Source organism: Lonchura striata, chromosome 3 (assembly GCF_046129695.1).
Source record: "Lonchura striata isolate bLonStr1 chromosome 3, bLonStr1.mat, whole genome shotgun sequence".
NCBI lineage: Eukaryota > Metazoa > Chordata > Aves > Passeriformes > Estrildidae > Lonchura > Lonchura striata.
Window position 1 is genome coordinate 82,948,840 of NC_134605.1, and position 20,855 is coordinate 82,969,694.

General features: G+C 37.6%; 1 protein-coding gene across 8 annotated transcripts in view; it reads right to left on the bottom strand.

The window, feature by feature from the left end:
* The window catches only part of MYO6 (myosin VI), a 102,462-nt gene that overhangs the window by 62,934 nt on the left and 18,673 nt on the right, over positions 1 to 20,855 (bottom strand). For all 8 annotated transcript variants that reach the window (XM_021553628.2, XM_021553621.2, XM_031504413.2 and 5 more), the window contains exons 2-3: positions 9,817 to 9,955; positions 3,742 to 3,811 (exon numbers count right to left, since the gene is read on the bottom strand). In XM_021553628.2, the coding sequence (XP_021409303.1) occupies positions 3,742 to 3,811; positions 9,817 to 9,933 (187 nt within the window). In that variant the 5' untranslated portion in view covers positions 9,934 to 9,955. The remainder of the gene's footprint in view (positions 1 to 3,741; positions 3,812 to 9,816; positions 9,956 to 20,855) is intronic.

Consider the following 20,855-nt stretch of genomic DNA (forward strand, 5'->3'; position numbering starts at 1 on the left):
ACTGTACAGGTTCACATTCTGGCAAAGCTGGTCCTTGTTTTCAGCTACAAAGCACTGGAAAGTGTCAGCAACGTTAATTACAGAGGCAATTTCCAGTTCCCACTATACACTATTAAAAATATTATCCCTAAACCAAATGAGGGCACTACTCATTACACAGCCTCCTTTTTCAAATATGCTCAATCCTTTTTATCTCACTGCTTCAAAACAAATGTACAACACTATTTTGTGTAGAGACATCTGACAGACTGCCACGCTGATAAACCTTACTGTAATACAGTATAAAAACTTGTATACTGTGGATGGAGTAAGCACTGTACCATTAATGTCTTTTCTTTTTAAGAAAAGACTGGAAATGGCACTTAATGCCCCTGTCAAGTTGACACAGTGGTGTTAGGTCAGAGGTTGGACTCAGTGATCTCAGAGGTCTTTTCCAACCTAATTGGTTCTGTGATTCTGTACTAGTAACCACTAGCTTGCACCTCACACAAGGGTCACATACAGACCTCTCATCCATAATGACCAACAAAGTTGTTTTATGTTAAAATGACACCCTTTCTCAAGGGCTGAAGCAGCAAAAAAGTATTCTAACTTATTTATAGAAATGTGCAAAAAGGGCTGCCAGTTTGTATGACCTAAAGTGAACCTGCCCTGCCCAGCCACCTTGCTCTACAAGGATACCTGGAGTTTGGTAAGCAGCTCTTAACATCTCTTCCAACACTCCTCCTGCTGAAACAAAATATACTGGCAAAAGAAAATGGGGACTTCTCAAAAACATCTGAATTGTTTTGCATCTTTTACCCTTCCTCCTGCAGTGGACTGAGTAGTGGAGGTGGCTTTGTCCCCTACTTATTAGACTTGCCTGAAGCAAAGTCAGGTTCACCAGCAAATTGCAGGTTCCCTTTGGCTCTGCTGAATAACAGCCCTTCCCTCCATTACATGACTAAATACAGCTTTGTTTCAAATATCTGGAATCCTTCATACTTCTCCTAAGGACCTCATAGCTTCTGGTTTGTTCAGAAGAAACCACCTTCCTCCACAAAATCCCTTGCACTCATACTCCTGTACTGGCAGAGGCACACAAGACACGCTTTAGCTTTACCCTAGGTAAACTCTCCCTTTGGATCATAACAACTTTGAAATCATGGCTGTGCAAAATTTCTTTGTGAAACAGTAGGCTGGCCCCCATCCCCACAGCTCCTCCTCTTCCACCATAGCAGACAGGCATTCCCCCACAACCCCACAGTCACTGGGAGCTGCAGCAGCCGAGCACAGAGACCTGGTGCTGCACAGCAGGACTCGTCCTCCCCTCCCCAGGCATTCTCGGTTCACATGGCTGAGAAAATGGCACTGGGACCAAAAATTGCAGGTCTGCTTTCACCTCTTTTATTTGGGTCATCCTAAGAGAAAGAGACATGGAAAGGAAATGGTCCAGAAACAGAAACTCCTGCTTGATCTAATAAAAGTTGAAGTATTCTTCTGTCCCTCTATTTGTCTGGGAGGGGATAGAGTGGTAAAAAATTAGCAAACTTGAAGTCATTTGGATCCTCAGTACTGAGGTCAGAAACTGTTACATATTAATTATCTATCAACACTCTTGACCATATCTTTGTAGGAACCTCTCTGAGTTTGCAGTATTTAAAAGGAAGCAGTTAATCATCAACTTTTCATTTGGTTGCTTATCTAAAAGGCAAAGGAGTCCAGATTTCATTGTGTCCCCAGTGTCCTCATTGCAATTAAAGCAGCTACACCTGCAGACTCAGTGTGCAATGGGAGCTTGCTCCCCAAGGGAATGCCACCATCTCAAGACATGCAAATTAAGGCTTATATCTGCAAATTCAAAATGCATCTTCTTTATAATAAATCCTTTAGGAAAGGTATCCATATCCAAAGGCAAAGGAAATCACCAAAGAGAGTGAGAATTCAGAATATTCATATGGTTCATGTCTAAATATAACCAGTGTATATATGTGCATTTAGTTGTCCATATATTAGACGCACACAAAGTTCACATAAGTTAAGTGAGGCACTAAAAACTAGGAAGTGTCAATGCCAAATTTACTCACAGTGGGTCTCCTGCCCATACCACAAAGCAGGGTTTATATTGAAAACTATTTTATGAAGTAATTGCAAGGCTCTGCATCTGTAGAACTGGGGTTTTTTTAAGTCTTATCCAATACCCTGTCTTTATACTCACCTTTCAGGATTTTTTAGAACACTTTAAGAAGCACGCAGTATAGTTTGGTGGTTTTTTTTTTTTTTTTTGAAAAATCAATGATACTGAACACAAATACTCTCTGACAAAGAAGGAAATTGAATTTGGAGCTCAGACATCCTGCAAATAAGCTGCAACTTGTGAGCAGCAATTTAGAATATGTTAGGAAAGTTAAAATAATGTTTGATACAGAGAGGATTGTTGAACAAAGTATTTTTATCTTCTCATGAAGCCAAAGAAGATATTTTCTTTGACTAACTTAGTTGAATAGTGTTCTGTTGGAATTTTAAGTTATTTCCCTAATCTCATTCTAGATTTCAATTCCCTGACACAGAGGTGTCAGGACATCTCAGTAAAATCACTGGGACAGATGCACAGATTAAGTGCATTTCCCTAACAATCACCATGTACAGAGAATACAGATAACAGCTTTGAAAAGTTTGAACCCACATCCTTTTTGTAAAAATATAGACAGTTGGAAGCAAGGCTACTAGCTTGGTTCTAATGACACTGCATCATCTAAGTCAGAGTGTAAGACTCAAATCTTATCTTTTTGTTTCTTATGGAGAAGGTGTAACAGCTGCATTTCCTGTCATGGCATGTAAATACTAAACCCTATTCTGGGACAGGAATTGAGGTTACATCACCTAGACCAGACCCCTAGCCTCTATTTTAAACTAAGAACAATATAAGGTATTTTTGCCTACTATTTACCAAGTCTTCAGTATTTTCACCAAGCAGTAAACACTACAGGAAATGTTGAAAAGATTGCCGATTGCCTCCATCAGTATTCAAGAGAAGAGAGGCTCTGTGATTTGCTCACAGTGTGCAGCAGCAGCAAAACATTTAACAGTTGTCTAAAAGCTGATCACAGCACTCTCTCAGCTTTCTCGGTATTCTCTCCCCAGATTTGACAACTGTTTCCATCCACCCAACTATAAAACATATGATAAAATAAAAGCCCTGCAGATCAACAGTGACATTTATTACACAAGCTCATCTCAAAACTCTTTCTCCACTAGCACTCCTATATCCAATTCAAGTCTATCCATATTCAGTGGTCTTGATAGGTCCAGATTCCCATCCCCAGTTTTGGGAGGGTAATCTTAAAACTTATTTTCCATTATCTCTACTTCCACAGGAATGCCATCTGAGAAATTCCTTACATGCAGGAAAATGCTATACAAATACGGCTGCAGATAAAGACACTGAGTCTCTTGCTACACTACAAAAAGTACAGTTGCACCCCTAATACTGAATGGAGTATTTCTCAAGTCAAGCAACAGTTCTATATGGGAATTATGTAACTATCCATTCCTCTAAATTGTTCAAATGAAAACTAAAACCCACAATAAATTATATTTAAAATGGGCTTCCTTTAAGAAATTTAAAGGACTAGCAAAGGTCATACATACATTCAAACAAAGATGACAAGGAAGAAAGAGGAAGCTTGTAAGGAAACAATATTCATTTCATTGCAGATATTTTTTTCAAATGCATAATTTATTTTTAAATTCATAACTTACAGTTATCTTCCACATCCTTTTTGCTATCCTCCTCTGCAGGAAACACTTGATTGATAGCAGCCTGGAAAGTCTGTTAGATAAGAAACATTAACATTGTCAGAATTACATAAAATAGAAATATGGTTCAAAGGCATCTCATGCAATCATACAAGTGAGTGCACTGTAATTGTGCATGATTTCAAATGAAGTCACTCACTTTATACTTCAGAATTGGAAATTTTACTGAGTTACTCAATGCAGACAAAAAGCTACTGCATTTATATTACTACACTACATTATAAAAATGAATTCACTGTAATATATATTTTAGTGCAATAATATTTGATTCTCAGGTGAAAAATTGCATGTCATACTGTGCAATACAAAAAATTAGACTAAAAAAGTAATGCAAAGGTAACAGCATTATAAATTACATACAATTTCCTCCATTTTGCAAGGAAGAAAGAATAAAATGTAAATCCTTAGTTCAGTCAAAGGACTGTGATGTCATTATGATAAGCTGTTTTAAAATATTCCTACTTAAAATATTAATGTTCAATAAATAACATCCTCTATATCACCAATCCTGTAGCTTTGGTTATTGTTTTGGGGGTTTTTTCTTCAATAAGTCAATACTAAAGTAAAACAAGACCTTCCTTCAACCCTTGTATTCTAGTTATACAAAACGACCATTTATCAAGTGTTCACATCCAACTGGAAAAATTCATAACAAAAGCATCTTTGTTTCTTTTTTCATCTCCAGAAATCATAATTTATACTGCTGTAAAAAGGAAGGAAAAACATCCAAGCACACATGCATTACAGCATCTGCACAAAAATACCTATTGTACAAAGAAGATTTTTAATTATATTTTTTTGTTTACTATAGTAACAGCTCGTTTGAGCTAGCGATGAATGAACAAAACCCCTGTTGTACCAATTAAACATGACAGCCACCATGCCACTGCAGGCACAGGCTCCTTTTCTCCATGGAAATGAAGACAAGAAGTCTAGTCTAATATTTGAAAAGGCAACCAACTGGATCTAAAGAATGAACTTAATAAACAAACATGTTTGCTTGTTTAACATTGTACTCAGCAAGGTAGTCCCACGAGAAACATCTCACAGGGAAATTTAGGAGAAAGACAGCAATTTGTTTCATATTTCCTTAAGCACAACAGTATGAGAGGTCCTGGGGCTTACACCATCATTAACAGCCACAAATTCCAACTCTCTTTGAAGTGGGAAGAATTAAAAATGTCTCAGAGCAGAACTAATTGCTGCTAGACGGAAAGTGTTAAATCTACAATATCCCTTCTCCACCAAGTTATCCTAAAGTATGCAATTTGTAGCCATAATAAAATATATTTTGTTCTCCCCTTATCAGGATCTAATGCAAAAAAATATGTACAAGATGTTTTCCTAAGGCAAACAAAGCTGCTTGATGATGTTGTAACATCTGAACATCCATCACAGCAACTTCCTCTAAAATATCCTTTATCAGAATTTGTGAAGGCCATGGAAGCCTTCAATGTCTTTACCTACCTGAGAAAGATGTCTGCTGCTATTCAGAGTTTTAGCAGGGCAGAGATTCACCACACCCTTCCCTCCCTCTCACAGTGTTACCATAACTACATATTATCATAATTTTCTCTAAAAGTTTGTCAACAGTAAAGGTAAATCTTTTTTGGTAAAGATGTATTTGAATACAACACTTCCCTACATGATCAGTTCTCTCCGTATGAAACAGTGGGAAAGTTTAAAAATAATATGACCAGCTTCACAAAAATGTAACTTCACTTCTTGTTCTTGTCTGCTGACATGTAAACCCATTAACCACTAACAAAGGTGGAGAGAAGGAACACAATTCCCAGCTATTCTGTGAGACTCTTCATAAACTTCTGATACTTTAACATTTCTGGAGCTAAAGTCAGCCATGCTAGAACTATCCCAGAAGAGGAATGGCTTTTTTAATGTCCTGATCACTAAGTCTTCTGAGTCAAGACATATTTAAAGGGAAAAAAAAACAAACAAGAAAAGATAATTCAGGGAATTCATTATGTCTTATATCCTGTCTAAAAGTTCATGTTTTTCTGTTGGGCTTTTTTAGATAAGAACATAGGTATAGTTTCAATTATGTCAAAACAAAAATTCACTGCTGTACATCACATGTGGAATATTTTATGTAAAGTAAGGCCTAGCCACATAGATCAGTATGATAGCCAGGTGTGCACAGCTCCAAGTACTAAAATCTAGTATTTTAAACAGAAAATGAGCTAATAATCTAATCTATCAATAAGAAAATATCCAAATAATTTTTTTTACTATATTGTCCCATTTTTAATTTTTTTTAAACTATTATTGCAAGGAAAAATCCTTCAGATAATTGAGGAAAGACTTTTGCATTAATCATAACTTAGGACAAATTAGTTCTAAGGGAGTGGAGAGTGCATTAATCTTATGAGACAATAAAGTGGTCTTAGGAAGCAAAACAAGGTTTAGGGAATTCTGAAGGGGGTTTTTGTCATCTTTGTAATGAAGCAACCCTTGAAATCCAATGGCAGTCTTAACTATTCTCCCAGAAACTAGATGAGTGAAAAAAGATATCTTTCCATTCAAAGAGGATCTTCTTTCTACCATGTAATCCAATACATGTAACCATGCCTTCCTTTATACCTTTCACATACAGACAGGAGACATTCCTACTCTCAGCTGTATTTCACAAACCAACCTACAGCAGTACAAACCGTGTGTAAGACAAGAGCATGTCTCAATCGAGCAAGCAAGTTGCACTCACTGTTAAAAAAAAAAAAGGAAAAAAAACCAACAAAACCACCTTAGCTTGAAGCACTGAACTTTGAACATTCTGATCCTTACTTTCAAAATACATTTATTCCTTTATACTCAGCTGGGAAAAATACCTTTCTGGTTATTCACAGCATACCAGAGCAGGTGGCCCATAAAGCCTTCCATGGCCCTTCAGAAGTAGCACAGAGCCATAAGGTGTCTCTCAGCTGATGGCAGGAGAGGTGTCAGTGAGTGCCTGCAGCACCTCACACCTTCCCAATGACTGCCAGAAACTGCTGATGCCCTAAGTGCCTTCCCCCTACTCCTCAGTGCCCCATGGTGCCCAGAATGGCATTTCAAGATGCAAGCCCTTCCAGTGCATCTCTTCCTAATCAGTTTCTTTAGGTTTGCTACCTCCAGGGAAAGGGTAAATTCCCCATTTGGCCATTTCACTGCCTGCTCCTTGCTTTAGCCTCAAAGAACAAAAAGATACATGCAACAGGATCCAAGATTATGAATCCCAGTACCTTCAGTAAAGAACACTTTAAGGAGAAATGAAAGCGCAATACTAGATGAGTTTAACAGCTGATTCCCTCTCCACCTGCCTCCTTCCTTGTATCACCACATGTGTCTGCTAGTGGGCCATGAGCCAGGACTGCCAGCTCTGGTACAGCCAATCCAGTTTAGAGCCCATTCTCAGGGCAGAACTCCAGTTCTAGGTGCGACCATGCTCATTAGCAAAGCATTCTCCAGTTTCACTGGCTTTATTCCCTGGCATTTATTTTCCAGTCCTGGCATTTATAACCCTTGCAAGCCAATGATCTACTTTTTGGAAAGAGGTTCCTATCACGTAACACATGAATCCCCTGTTCCAGTAAAACGTTCCTGTGGCTGACAGTACTGTTGCTCGTGCAGGGCAGGCTGGGTGACTCAGATCTCCACCTTCCTTGGACACACAGTTCTGCACAGAACAGTAAACACTTGGGGATGGGCTGTGCTGCCCAAAACTGCTGCTGCTGGGGCTTAAGTAAATTGGTGTGTCGGACCTCCACAGAGCTTGGACTGGGTAACTTGGTTTAATAATGTGAAGCAACCTGCCACCACAATGGTTTCAGTTCCTCTGCCCCCCTTCTACTGCTTGCTGCCATCCTGAAAACTTTCCACTTCTTCCAGTTGGATCTGTTCTCTGACCTCATTTGGGGTGTCACGCACAGCTCGGCAGGTGGAGCTGGGATGGTGCCACTCTGTAGTGCCAGAGCTGGCCACGGATGGGGATGGGAGGGAGGGGTTTAAGGCAGGGTGAAACTGCTGCCTTGCAGCATTTACTGCAGTTATTGACAAGAGTGTCATAAAAAGCAATAATCAAACACATGCATACACGTTTCCTGTTCAGACTGTGGCCTCTGGTAAGCTACCAGTGCCTACACAGAATACATATGACATGGTAATGACCCAGATTAAAAAATAATAATAAGTTACACTGCCCGGATATGTTTACAAGATCAGGTTACTCCTCTCCTCCCTTTAATTATCATGGGCAACTCCAGAGCTGCTGGATCAGGCATTCTTGCTGAGCTACCATTTTAAGAAAACAAAGTGATAATGAGTATTAATGCTGACTACTTCAAATGAATGGTCTAAGTGCACAAGGGCAGAGTCGTCTTAAAAAGTCAAAAAGCAAGGAGAAATGTTTCTCTAAAAAGAAGTCAATGACACTTTGAAAAGACCGAGAAGGTAACCAAGAAAACTTTTTACTCCATCTTTATTAATATATGGTTAATTAATTAAGTTTGATAGTTTAAGATATAGGACCATAATCTCTACAGCATTTAAACTGTGAAGTGTTTGTTCTCTTAGATAAATGAACATTAGGCTCTTAATTGATCTGCTTAATTCAAAACAGCCAAGAGCAGAATAACAAACTCCCTGGACAAAAGAGATTTGTTTGTTGTTGAGAAAACCACGAAACAAACTATTTGTATTTAAGGATCATGTTTTAGGTTTTTTTGTTGGTTTTTTAAAATTATTTATGGTCCCTGAAAGGAGCACATTAGAAATAAATAGTGACTCAAAAATATCATTATTATTGTTTCTGTTTCATTGTAAAGGCTTTTGCTTTTTATGGCATCAGGACCATTGGGGAATATAAACAGAAACAGTGGTAGGGTTGAAATTTATTTAAGTCATTTTAATATTAGCTATAGATTTGGAATTTTTAGTATCCTTGTCTGAATAATCTTTCTCCTCCTCAATCTGACAAATGAATACTACTATTACTATTATACCTATACACTATCTCTCTCACTCAAAAATCAGATGTTATACTTACTTTGTATTTCTAAGGAAAGCAAAATCAACTTCCTCTCCAAGATGCACAAAAAGAAAGCCTATAAACATTCCCCCAAAAGGAAGGACTGCAGCATAACCTTTTGACCTGTGACAAGGCATTCTCTCCTACTGCTGACATAAAAAAAAGAAGTTACAAAAGATGTCTTTTTACATCCTTGAACATAAGAAAAAACAAAACTATTAGAAAGGGCACAAAAATATATTCAAAAACACTGAAATCACAACTTTTAAGGCAGTGCTAATCTTATTCTAGCTAGTACAATCCAGGAATCTGACCATTTGAATTAGGATAATCGATAGCTACACGGTTCTTCCTGTAAAAACTGACATTTAGTTACGACATACTGAGTCTGAAAGATGTCATGATAAATTAAGCCATTGAAATATACTAATTGGGATGAATTAGGTCTTCATTTTAAATGTTAAATTTATTTTGACTTTAATTTGATGTAGCAATTCCATAAGACCTTTTTTTGACATCATATTGCTTGTCAAGGTACTTGAGTTAAGAGGATTCATCTCTCAGTTTTCATCAGTCTAATGGGTATCTAATCTTAGACAGGGCTCAGCACATCCCTGTAGGACCCTTCCTATGCATGTAAGGAAAAAGAGAGAAGCTAATCTTAACAGCAGGCTCTTAATAAGTGTCTAATTAAGAAAAATAAAGCATACAGTACTGAATCAAATGGCTACAGAGATCCTAACCTCCTCTCTTTCATGAATACATACTTAATGCACATGCAGATAACTGACGAAGTATGCACTTCTTGCAAGTGTGAGGGGTCCATTGCAATACAAGCTAAAGCTGAACAAAGATCCTTAGCCAAACTTAGAACAGAAAGCTGATTTTCCATTCCTTCAGGCTGCGTGCAGTTGAAGATAGTGGCAAAGACCTGGCCTACAGGTAAGGTGGTTTCTTTGCATGCTTTTTCTCTGTTCCTTTGTTTGCGACACACTTACCTTGCCTTTCTGATTCAAAGGTTCAATAGTTAAGTTGTCAGGGCCAATGTCCACAATCATCCCCATCTGAAACCCATCAGTTGGGTGTGGAGCCCAGACGGGCTTCCCGTCTTCCATTGTGGGATCTATCCAGTATTTCCTGCAAGAAAAAATAAAACTAAAATTAATCAAAACACTTTGTATACAAATTGAATAAACCAACAGGATTTAGACACAGGCTTTAGTTTATTATGTTTATTTCTATTATTCAACATGAAAGGAGACAGCCACTGCAGACTGGAGTCACCTTTTCTCCAACTCACAACACTTTGCCTACAGAGGACACCCCTTGGACTTCAGCATGGAGAAGACTGAAGACCAGAATCATTTTTTGTGGGATCCACACACTGCTCCCTGAAGCTCTTTATCTAGCTTCCCTAACTTGTGAACCAAGAAGGAAATCTGTCTCCATGATCAAAATACAACTGCAAAACAGATTCAAAGCCAAGACTATACTAGGAGTGTGCATATACACATATATGGATACACATGCAAAGGCACACACATATATATGTATGTGCGTGCATATTACTAAGGGATACTTGTCTGTACTTGAACTGGTGTACAAATATTTGCATTTTTGCAACAGCACACATTGAGGCATGTAAGCAGAAATCCAGTCTCTTGGCATTTGAGACGAATGAATGTGTTCACTCTTTTTGTGTGGCTGAGCATATGGCTTTCAAAGAACCCAAAAATATATTTGGTCTCAATTGATTTATCATCCTGTAAGTCTTTTACAGGCTGACCCTCCTGACACTTACAACATTAAAGGTCTTCCTCTTAAGGAACTTTCTTTTCTGTTAAAAAATGACATGAAAATTGTTTTGAAATAATTTTGATCTGCAAGTGAAAAAGATGCAAATGCTCCTCAAGTTATACAGTTAAATAAGCTCCCAATTAAAAGAGAGTACTTGATTGCATGCAATACTCATTGAGCTAACCAGGAAAATTGCCAAGGTTGGCACACTCTGAATGGCTAATGGTGCCATTTTAAATATGCTGAATTGGTCCCTTTTTTAGTGTTTTTTGGGGGGTTTTTGTGGGTTTTTTTTGTTTGTTTGTTTTTTGGGTTTTTTTTTTGGTGGTGTAGTTTTGGTTTCTTTTAAACCTACTTTATAGTCCTTACCCAAATAAGAATAGAGTCCACTCAGCTTAAAAGCCTCACTTCTCCTTACTGTTCCTTACTCCCCTTCAAAACTCATTCACATACCAAACTGACATGTTTGAGTGATTCCAAAATTTGTAAAAAGTAATCTCATACCACCAAGGTGTAACTTGCCTCTCTCAGCATGAAAGAAATGAGCCTGCCAAGCAGCAAAGAAAGCACTGGCAACAAACACTAACAAAGTCTAGGGAAAGCCAAGGCAAGTGTCCCACATTTTTCTTTTCCCATAGTTGAAGGAAAAAGAAGATCCAAAATTTCTCACTAACAATGAAGGCTACCAATCCCTTTGCCATGAGGAGCAGCAAGGAAAAAGAGTGATTGGCCCACCAGAAAGCTGTACAACTACAAGCAGAAAAGGACATCCTTGCCCCTCAGAGAATCTGTCAGCACATGCTGCACATAACCTGCTTTTTACTGCCTCCAAGGACAGGTTAAAAAAGTTTGAAGGGAAGGAAAAAGCTGGCTGTGATCTCTTTGAGAATACTGCTGGTCTTAGTTAACAACAAGCTGTCTTATTCCTTGGCAACTTTAATGTGAAATACTGATGAAAACTTGTGATTTACTATTCTTCCATAAACAGAAGATAGTAAATTCTTTTAACTACACACAGAAAGTTATGTTCTAAAACCTCCAGTATCACATTTATTTCTGTTTACTTCCAGCCTTTTGCCACTGCCCATGAGCTCTACAAAACAGCATCTTCATCATGCGTTGCCATCACTATACAATAAATCCTGTAGACAACATCTGTATTCACTCACAACTGGCTGTTGGCCATTTTTTCTTTATTTTATGATACTGAAAAAGGAATTTTTTTCCAGCCAGACCTGACCTCCAGATCCAACTGCCATCATGGTCATAGTTGCTAAACAGCTGAGTTTATTTCTGGATATAACCAAGCCTTCATTTCTTCACAAACCTATCATTTGCTTTTAAAATGCTAGTTCAAAATAGTAGTTAAACGATATGTCACACAACCACTAAAAACAAAGCTGTCTTTTACACCCCAAGTAGCATGGTCAGGGCTCAGGACACAACCATGTTGCACAAGAAACAAACTCTAAAATTACTGCCAGAACTTCAGCAAAAGTAGGAATCCAACCTCCCCAGTTCACATCCAGATGCTTCTGCTTTGTTCGCTGACAGGGCTTTTTGCATTCTTACATATTCTTAAGGCAATTTCATACTTCATTAATAAATTATGACAGAGGAGTGTCACAAGCTGGAAAAAAATCCTCTTGAAGGACAGAGCAGTGATTGAATTCAGCCACCACCAGGAAATGCAAGTTTAAGAGTACCTGAGACTTTGCAAGCATCTAACATGACACTGGATGAAAGGAATCTAAATACAAGTGAGTCAGTTATTAATGGGACAATTAATTTTAATAAATACAGCCTTCTGGCTGAGTAGTGACATAAAACCAGTTGTAATATTCTGAGTTTAGCACCACTCCATCTCTGTCAGCTGGGACTCTGGCAAGGAGCACACTGAAACTGGATAGCAAAACCTACCAGGTATTACCTGCTCTATTATTTACATTCCCATCTGATGTATTGTGCCATTGCCTTGAGACAGATGCAGAAAGCCTATTCTCGAACAAGCTCTTGAATAGCCAGTTTACAGATCAGCATTTTACAGTGAACAGAAACTACCAGTGGGAAAAAACTTTTTTCCCCAATACACATCCATCTAAATCCAATCGATATGTAGTCCATCACACTGCTAGAAGAGCACACCATTTCTGAAAACAATGAAAGCAAAGAGACTCATGCCCAGGCTAAAAGTCTAAGGCAGCAAATTTGATAGCAACACCATGAAACACAAGGAGTAACTTGAACAATGCTTTCAAAAAAGGAGATGAAACAAGTTATCATCCACGTTTGTATTTGTATATATGTACTCAACAAACATAAAGTGATTTTAAGTTGCTGGATCATTTTGGTCTCCACAATTATGACATCTCCAAACTGAAGAAGAGAATTCACAAATGATGCTTACAAGTGGGAAGCCAGCTGCCCTTTTCTGTTTCTACATAGAAAGACCTTGGGAGTACAGGCATTTTTCTTTGTGTTGAGTACAAGAGGGATAGTAATAAAATAAGCCTTTGCCTGAAGATGGTAAACTTAATAGCTATTCCTTCAAATGTCAGATTTTATTTCTTCATAATTGGTATGCAGTAATCGACCTTTCCTTAATTATCAATAAGAGTACTTAACACATTCGGCACTGGCTAAACACTAGAACTACTGTTCAAACAACTTGCAAGACAAATCACTGCTCAGATTCCAAGAAAAACACCCACCAATATTTCTGTAACTTTTTTTCTGCACTATTATTCCCCCTTTTGGAGAATGTTTAATGACTTTTTTTCTCAAAAAAATTATCAACATAACACATTGAGTATAGGAAACAACTAAGAATTTCTCAGTTGAAAGTTAACACACTATCCTCCTCCCACTTATGTTTACCTAAGTAGTATTGATTTTAAAATAATGTAATACAACTACATTTGGGTGTTATAGACTATTTAAAAGGAAATCAAATGCTACCATCTGGTGAAAGAATTCTACAAAGGCAAAATATACTAATGCAATTTTAAACCTGTTGCCAGAGCCCAGAGGCAGGCATTTGCATGATCTGATCCTGTTTACAATCCTATGAACAGTCTGCTATACCAAGGCACTGTACTGATTGCTCAATTAGCTAATTAAAAAAAAAAAAAAAAAAATTAGACTTCATTAAACAACCAACAGTAACTCACTAAAATGGCTACGTCCAAGGTAAATAAACTAATTAGAATAGGTATAGAAGTAAATTATCATTGTAAAACACTGTTTTTTTTAATATTAAAACCACCTTGCGCTTGTGTGTTTAAGAGCTGCTCAAAATTCTGCTGATTTCAGCAAGCACATGAGAATGGTCTGGGAAAGGTCCTATAAACATACAGAAGAGACTAGACAGAGAAAAACATTCATACATGGTGGTACCTTTCTGTCAGAAAAATTACTTTTGTAACCCTAGTTTAGTGCTCAACTGAAACTTCTCCAAAGCAAAGCTCAGGCAGCATGCAGCACTCTACTGCAGGTGACACAGTATTTCAAATGAACTGCAGCTATAGTAGAGATTTATTTTTATTTGAGCTAATTACAATACAGTTATAGCTCCATTGTTTAACTGAGTATTAAACCAATACCATTTTTATTATTTACTTTTCCAATTCACTACAAAATTCTGCTCTAACACATTCTAGTTTATCCATGTCACACTGCAGCTTTTTCATACCTAAAATAACATCAGCAAAGTAACTCTGTCAAGAAGGGACTTCTGCCAATCTGGAAAAGAAGAAATAGACTGCAATATAACACAGCACAGAAGTACCTTGAAAACCAACTTGCTTTGAAAATCTTAATGCCATCTTGTTAATTGTCACTACCTTTTGTAGATGTATGCCTGTAAAACAAAGAGTAATCATTCCACATCTGAGAACTACTAGATAAAAATTGCTTTCAAAGCTACCTGCTCTGATTGCTTGGGGCAAGCTGAGCACAACAGCTGATGAAATTATTCTCATGGCATGCTAATTTTGTTCATCATGTATTTGCATGTATCAGCATGTTTTCAATACTGAGCAACCAGAAACTTATTTCTGTAGTATTTCCAGATGAACCACTCTTTTGTATTTATATTCACTTGTATTTAACATTCACATTCTCTGCTATTGTGTTTACTATTCAATAAGAAAAGACAAGACAGTCTCTCATGCTTTAAGCAAAGGATAAATCTTATTTTCTCTACATTAAACATGGCAATTCCCAATGAGTAAAACACAACCGCAATACTCCATATCATTTCTGAAAACACCTTTGCCTGGAACATCCATGCTCCTGGAAGAACATATTTTAAGGAGCAGAAGAAGGTGTGTGGTCGGGTCAGGATTAGCCAAACACCTGTACAACTTCCTCTAAACCATCTCACCTTCCTGTGTGTTAATGTCTGCTTGAGCCATTTCACCCCAGCTACCCTCCTGGCCTAGCTCCCTGCTCTGAGTCTTCCCCTCCTGACCACCTTGAGAAGTACTGGTACAGGGCAGGAGGTGGTCGGAGTAAGAACATGTACTTGGAAAAAAAAAAACATACTACTTTATCTTCAAATATAAATATTTAAATGGCTATTGCATCAAAATAAGCTGTTAAAAAGAAGGAATTAATGATAGAAAATTTCCCCCACAGCAACTGAATTTCATGTATGTTACCATCCTGAAAATGAGGTGATACAGGCATTGCCCAAGAACCCTCAGTTTTGAAATATGTGTTTTATGCTTTTTCAAATGCATCATATTGAATCAGCACTTTTGTAGGTCTGTGCACCTTTCATATACCAAAAATGTAGCCTGTTAAAAAAGCACCTATTGTAGGAAGCCAATCCAAAATAATCTGTACATCAACTGAACAGATTTATGTAAGGCCAAGTGTCTTTCAGGTATTGTTTACTAAGTGCAAAATTCTCAGTATTGCTCAAGAAATAATAAACCTCACATGGACAAAGAAATCTGCCATTGTAGGTTACAGTGAAGCTTCAAAGAATCCAGAGGAAGAAGAGTTTAGGCAATTTTAACAAACATACCAACTCTGCAGATATGGCAGAGGAAATGAGTCCACAAGAGAGGCTGTACACAGTAAAAGATCACTTGTGGCACACCAGCAGAGGACAAACAGCAAACATTCTCATGAACTGTACCACGTGAGAAGATGACAAGGAGTGGGGAAGATGGAAGATCAAATGAGACTTAGCAAAGGAAGACATCAACATACATAGCATGTTAACTAGCTATATTGCTAGTTATTTGTCCAATGCAACTACTGTTACACAAGACCAAGATGAATTTTGTACAGCTTATAAGTTTGTAAAATTCTAGCCACACAGAGGTTGTGGTCTTTTGACTATGACACTGAGAAACTAAAACACAATTCATATTAGAATTAACAAGATTTGATGATTTCTTCTGCAATTCCTGCTCTTCTGCCAGTTTTTTAAGCTCCTATTCTCTCAAGAACATTATTCTTATTTTAGTTCCTACTAAGAAAATAGAGAGGTCTTTGTCCCAGTTCTTGTTCATTAAAATAACCTGAGTGAAGCTTCCTGACAAACCAAGAATTAAGTAAGACAAGGGGATCTGCATAAGCATTTTCAACCAACAGCAATGCCTACTCCAGTAATAGCAACAAGCAGAAAGAGGAAAAGTAGCAAAACACAAAAAACAGTGTCACATTTGAGCAGCAAAGTTAAAATTAAAGAAAAAGCTCCTCAGTTATTGTCTGGATACCAGAAGCATTACAAAAGAAAAATGAGGACTAGAAAATACAGAACTAACAGGCTATAAAACCACTTTTGAAAGAGGTTGTTCAACTTAACACTTTGAGGCTTTGCAAGTCAGCCCTAGTAAAACCAGCAGGCAGCGAGAGGGGAAGAAAAAAACATACTAACGCAGAAGTCACCAAACAGACAAAGACATCAAAGCAAAATTAAAAGTATCTTAAGCTATCTTATAATATATAAAGAACACATAGGATGCATTCCTGCAGATCTAGCTGGAGTAGTTAAAGCAGACAAGGTGAACTCTGGAATTAACTATCTCTATGGCAGTAGTCATGCTGTGTGACCACTGGCAGCAGTGCTTCAGGAATTAAAGCATAATTGCTTTAATCATATTCCATAAGCAGCCTCAACAAGGTCAAGTAACTTCAAACCCCTTCAGCTAGCACTTGTAAGAGCGTATTTCTTTATATCCTCATGTGCCACTTTTTCCAAGTGTAAACATGAGAAAGAGCAAATACTTCTTGAAGGTTGAGGATGACTCTCTCTAAGCTGATGAACTCTAAATTCTCCTCCGGTTATGTCATTTTTCACCCACCCATTCATCTTCTACATCTCATACTCTCCTACTGTCAAATTAGAGTGCCCTGTTTCCCCACCTAGCATGTGCTGCTGCCAAGCTATTGCTCATCTTCAGGTGACCTAATACAAGAACTGATATGTTTATTCTCTTTTAAGTCTATGCACCCAACAGTCTCTCTTTGAACTTTGTATACAAGCTAAAACAAAAGCAACCAATTGGCCTAAGTCTACCAAATACAAGGGACCTCACCTCCAGCAGAAAAAATAGGAAATATAATTATGCAAATGAAAAAAAAAAAAAACAAAAAAAAACAAAACAAAAAAAAAAAAACACTAAGAAAGCCCTTAATTTGATTCCCAAATACTTAAAAGGAAATGGATAACTTATCATTAATATTGGTTAGTTATCATAAAAATACCAATACTATATGGTCAGTGGCTCCCATAATCTGAACTGCAGAAGCTGCCCATTATGATAAGCAATCAGGATGCCAGAATTTTAATCCTCTGTAGACCATCATCAATGTTGGCTATAGCACATCTCAGTGTAGCCAGCAGGGCCTTGTACCATTTAAAGCAAGCAGATATTGCATTTTATACCACCTTTTGTCCATCTGATTCAAAAAGCGGCTGAGGTAGACTGAACACAAGTAATTTATTCTAACTCATATGAACAGAGATAAACTCAAAAAAAGTTCATACTCTCCAAATAAAAAAAATCAGAGGAATATTCCTAGCCACCAATTTAAGTGGGTAAAACCCAAGCCAAACAGAAAAAAATAAACTACAAAACAAACCTCACTTTTGAGTGCTTTGGAATTTTTGTAAATTCACCAGCAATTCAAGAATTCTGCACAACTTAAATATTTTTTCAGAAAAATACTTGAAGTAGAAAGCCTAGACTAACCAGTGACAATACCATCTATTTTGTACTTTTAGATGAGTGATGCTAAACCCTTGACATTCAAGCAGCCCTACAATTCCAGCAGAGAAAGTCAAGAGCTGAATCATAAGCCAGAGTCTATCAGTAACTTGGTTCTTCATGGCTGCCTCCATGAATAATTCACAAATACCCCAACAGCTCCTGAGGGTGACCAACATACCCTCTGACCTCTTCTCTGAACCCGTGTCTTGACAAGTTTTGAACTCCAGTTATATAATCCTCTTGCTGAAGAATAATCAAATGAAACTAGATAAATACAGAAATAAGAAACCAATCAACCTGCACTGAGTTTTATCAGCTTGATAAATACATATCCATAAATAACTGAACAGAGACACATTTGCCTGGTAAGTACAAAAATAAAAAACCTTGCCAAACTCCTGCTCCATATCAGCGTAAATGGGACTGATATTTTAGAAAACTAAAAATACATAGCCAGGAGCCAAGTCAAGTTAAACAAACTAAGCACTTCAGATGGCAGAATCAAGGGCTGGTAGAGGGTGTGCAGGAAACCTCAGATGCTTGACCTCAAACCAATACAAAGAGCCTGGGCAAGGCAAAAATATATTTGTGCTTTCTCACTTAGTATCAGTATAACAAATAGCAAGTAAATCAGATGTTTTCAAACTTTGATTTGGCCACTTTATTAGATGAGAAAACACTGGAAACTAATGACAATCAGCATCTGTGAGTTAACAAGTATAATCCAGGAACTGTTTACTGCCATCCCTCCCTGTAGAGAATCCATAACTCTTTCAAAGGCAGAATTAGTTCCTAAAAACACTTACATTACCTGTTTCAAACTTCTTTTTCCTATCTCCATATCAGCTTGTACTTATTACAAGAAGTATGGGTGTAGTTTATAGACAATGAGCCGAAGCACAGACAACCTGCAATGAACCAATGAAAGCAGGAGGAACTCTCCCTTCAGAAACACGCAACTAAAAAAGGAAGATTCTTGTCAAAATCTACTCAAATATTGTATGCAAATAAATAAATAAATAAATACAAGTTCACAGATCTCATTGAAAACAGTAATTCTAAGGGAGGTGACTGAAAGCTTTCTCTTAACATAAAAGATCATGACAGTCACTTAAGACAATTTTAACAGCAAAGACAAGAAAGCTACTTCAAGAAGTAAAACAGAACATGTTTTGTCAGCAACTCCACTTGTTTCCTTGGAAAGATGAGTATAGTGGGTCCATTACTATGAGACAAGAAAACAGTAAATGCAACAAAACATAAAGATCATTGACATAATCTCAATCTCAAAAAAATTTTATGGAGTATATGATATAGGAGTAAAATACACTTAAAACCCATAAAAAATTATCAAAGGGCCAGAGCATCTCTCCTATGAAGAAAGGCTGAGAGAGTTGGAGATGTTCAGAATAAAGAAGGTAGGGCTCCAGGAAAGACCTTATTGTGGCCTTTCCATAAGTGAAGGAAGCCTATAAGATGGAGAGAAACTTTCTATCAAGGTCCCTAGTAACAGGACAAGGGACAACAGTTTTAAACTGAAGAAGGATAGATTTAGGCTGGGTGTAAAAAAAAGCAATGAGGTTTTCCTGAAGAAGCTGTGAATGCCCCATCCCTGGAAACCTTCAAGGTCAAGTTGAATGGAGCTTTGAACAACCTAGTGAGGACAGAGGGGTAAGACTTGATCTCTTTTAAGGTCTTTTCCAACTCAAACCATTCTGTGACTCTAAAATAACCTTTAATTCTTGTACTAGTCACAAACAGTTTGTAGTTTCACAGAAGGCCAAGTACTGTAAAGGCTTGGCATCTGGCCAGCAACAAACCAGACAAAATCTGCTATTAGCACTGACAGGATCTTGGCAGCAGGGAAAACTGCAGGCCATAACAACTTCCACATTAGCCACATCCTGACCACAACTCAACTCTCTCATTTTTTGGCAAGACACTGCTCACTGTAAGGTTTGAGAAAGTTCTAGGCTTCCCTAAACCTTGGTACAGAGTCATGCAGATTATAGACTATGGACTAATCTTTGCGCAGATTTTGCCACAGCCAAAGAAAAAAGGTTATTTTTCTTACTATTGATTCAGTGTCTCAAATGGACTGATGCAGCTCCCATAGCTCCAATACTTTTATGAACCATGAGTTAGAAGAAATCCAGCTCAAGAACATCACACTCACTTCTTGTTCAGAAAATAGAAGATTGAGATCAAAGTCCAACTGCATTTCACCAACTGATTTTAATCTCAGATGGATTACATGAATGTTACTGCCCATCCCCATCATGTATAAAATATTATTTATTAATTTAACAAGAATGCTGCAAGAAAGTGCATCCCTGCTCATGATTCTATTAAAGCCAACAATGAGTAAAAATTACCAACCAGCAACACCACAAAAATGTTTATAAATTTTCTGCCCAAATGTTACAAAAAACCAAGCTTAGCCAAATGCATATTTTAGAAGTCCAGGATAGCTGTAAGGTTTTCAATAGCAGGTGTCGTCATACAGGCAACAGAGCAAACACACACTCTCTGCACAGGCAAGAGAAGAGAATGGCCCCTGGGGCCGGGAACAGGCACACACAGTCTCAATCTGATGTGCAAGTAAACTGAAAACAACTTATGCAGAATCACGGTTCCCAGGACCAGCCCTTAAGCATAATTACAAATTCTATACAGAAGCTCATACAGAGGACAAACCACCACAGTCACATGCTAAGATCAGCTTATTTATTTTGGCAGCAAGAAGTGGACTTAAGGAAAGCTTTTAGTCAGCTTGCAAATTCAGACACAAAATGCAGCTCAGGTGTTTTTAAATTCAAAACTTCCTGAACAATTACAGCTGGGAGAATGAGCACGGTCATGCTGCCACTGCTATTTCCCAGTTGGGGTTAGCAGCTCAAAGCATTTATTTGTGGCACTTAAGCCTTCATTTCAGACCATGCAAAATATTTTATACAACAAATGAATCTTCAGAGGCTAGGAAACTCATCTAAGAAATAAAACCAGGTCAC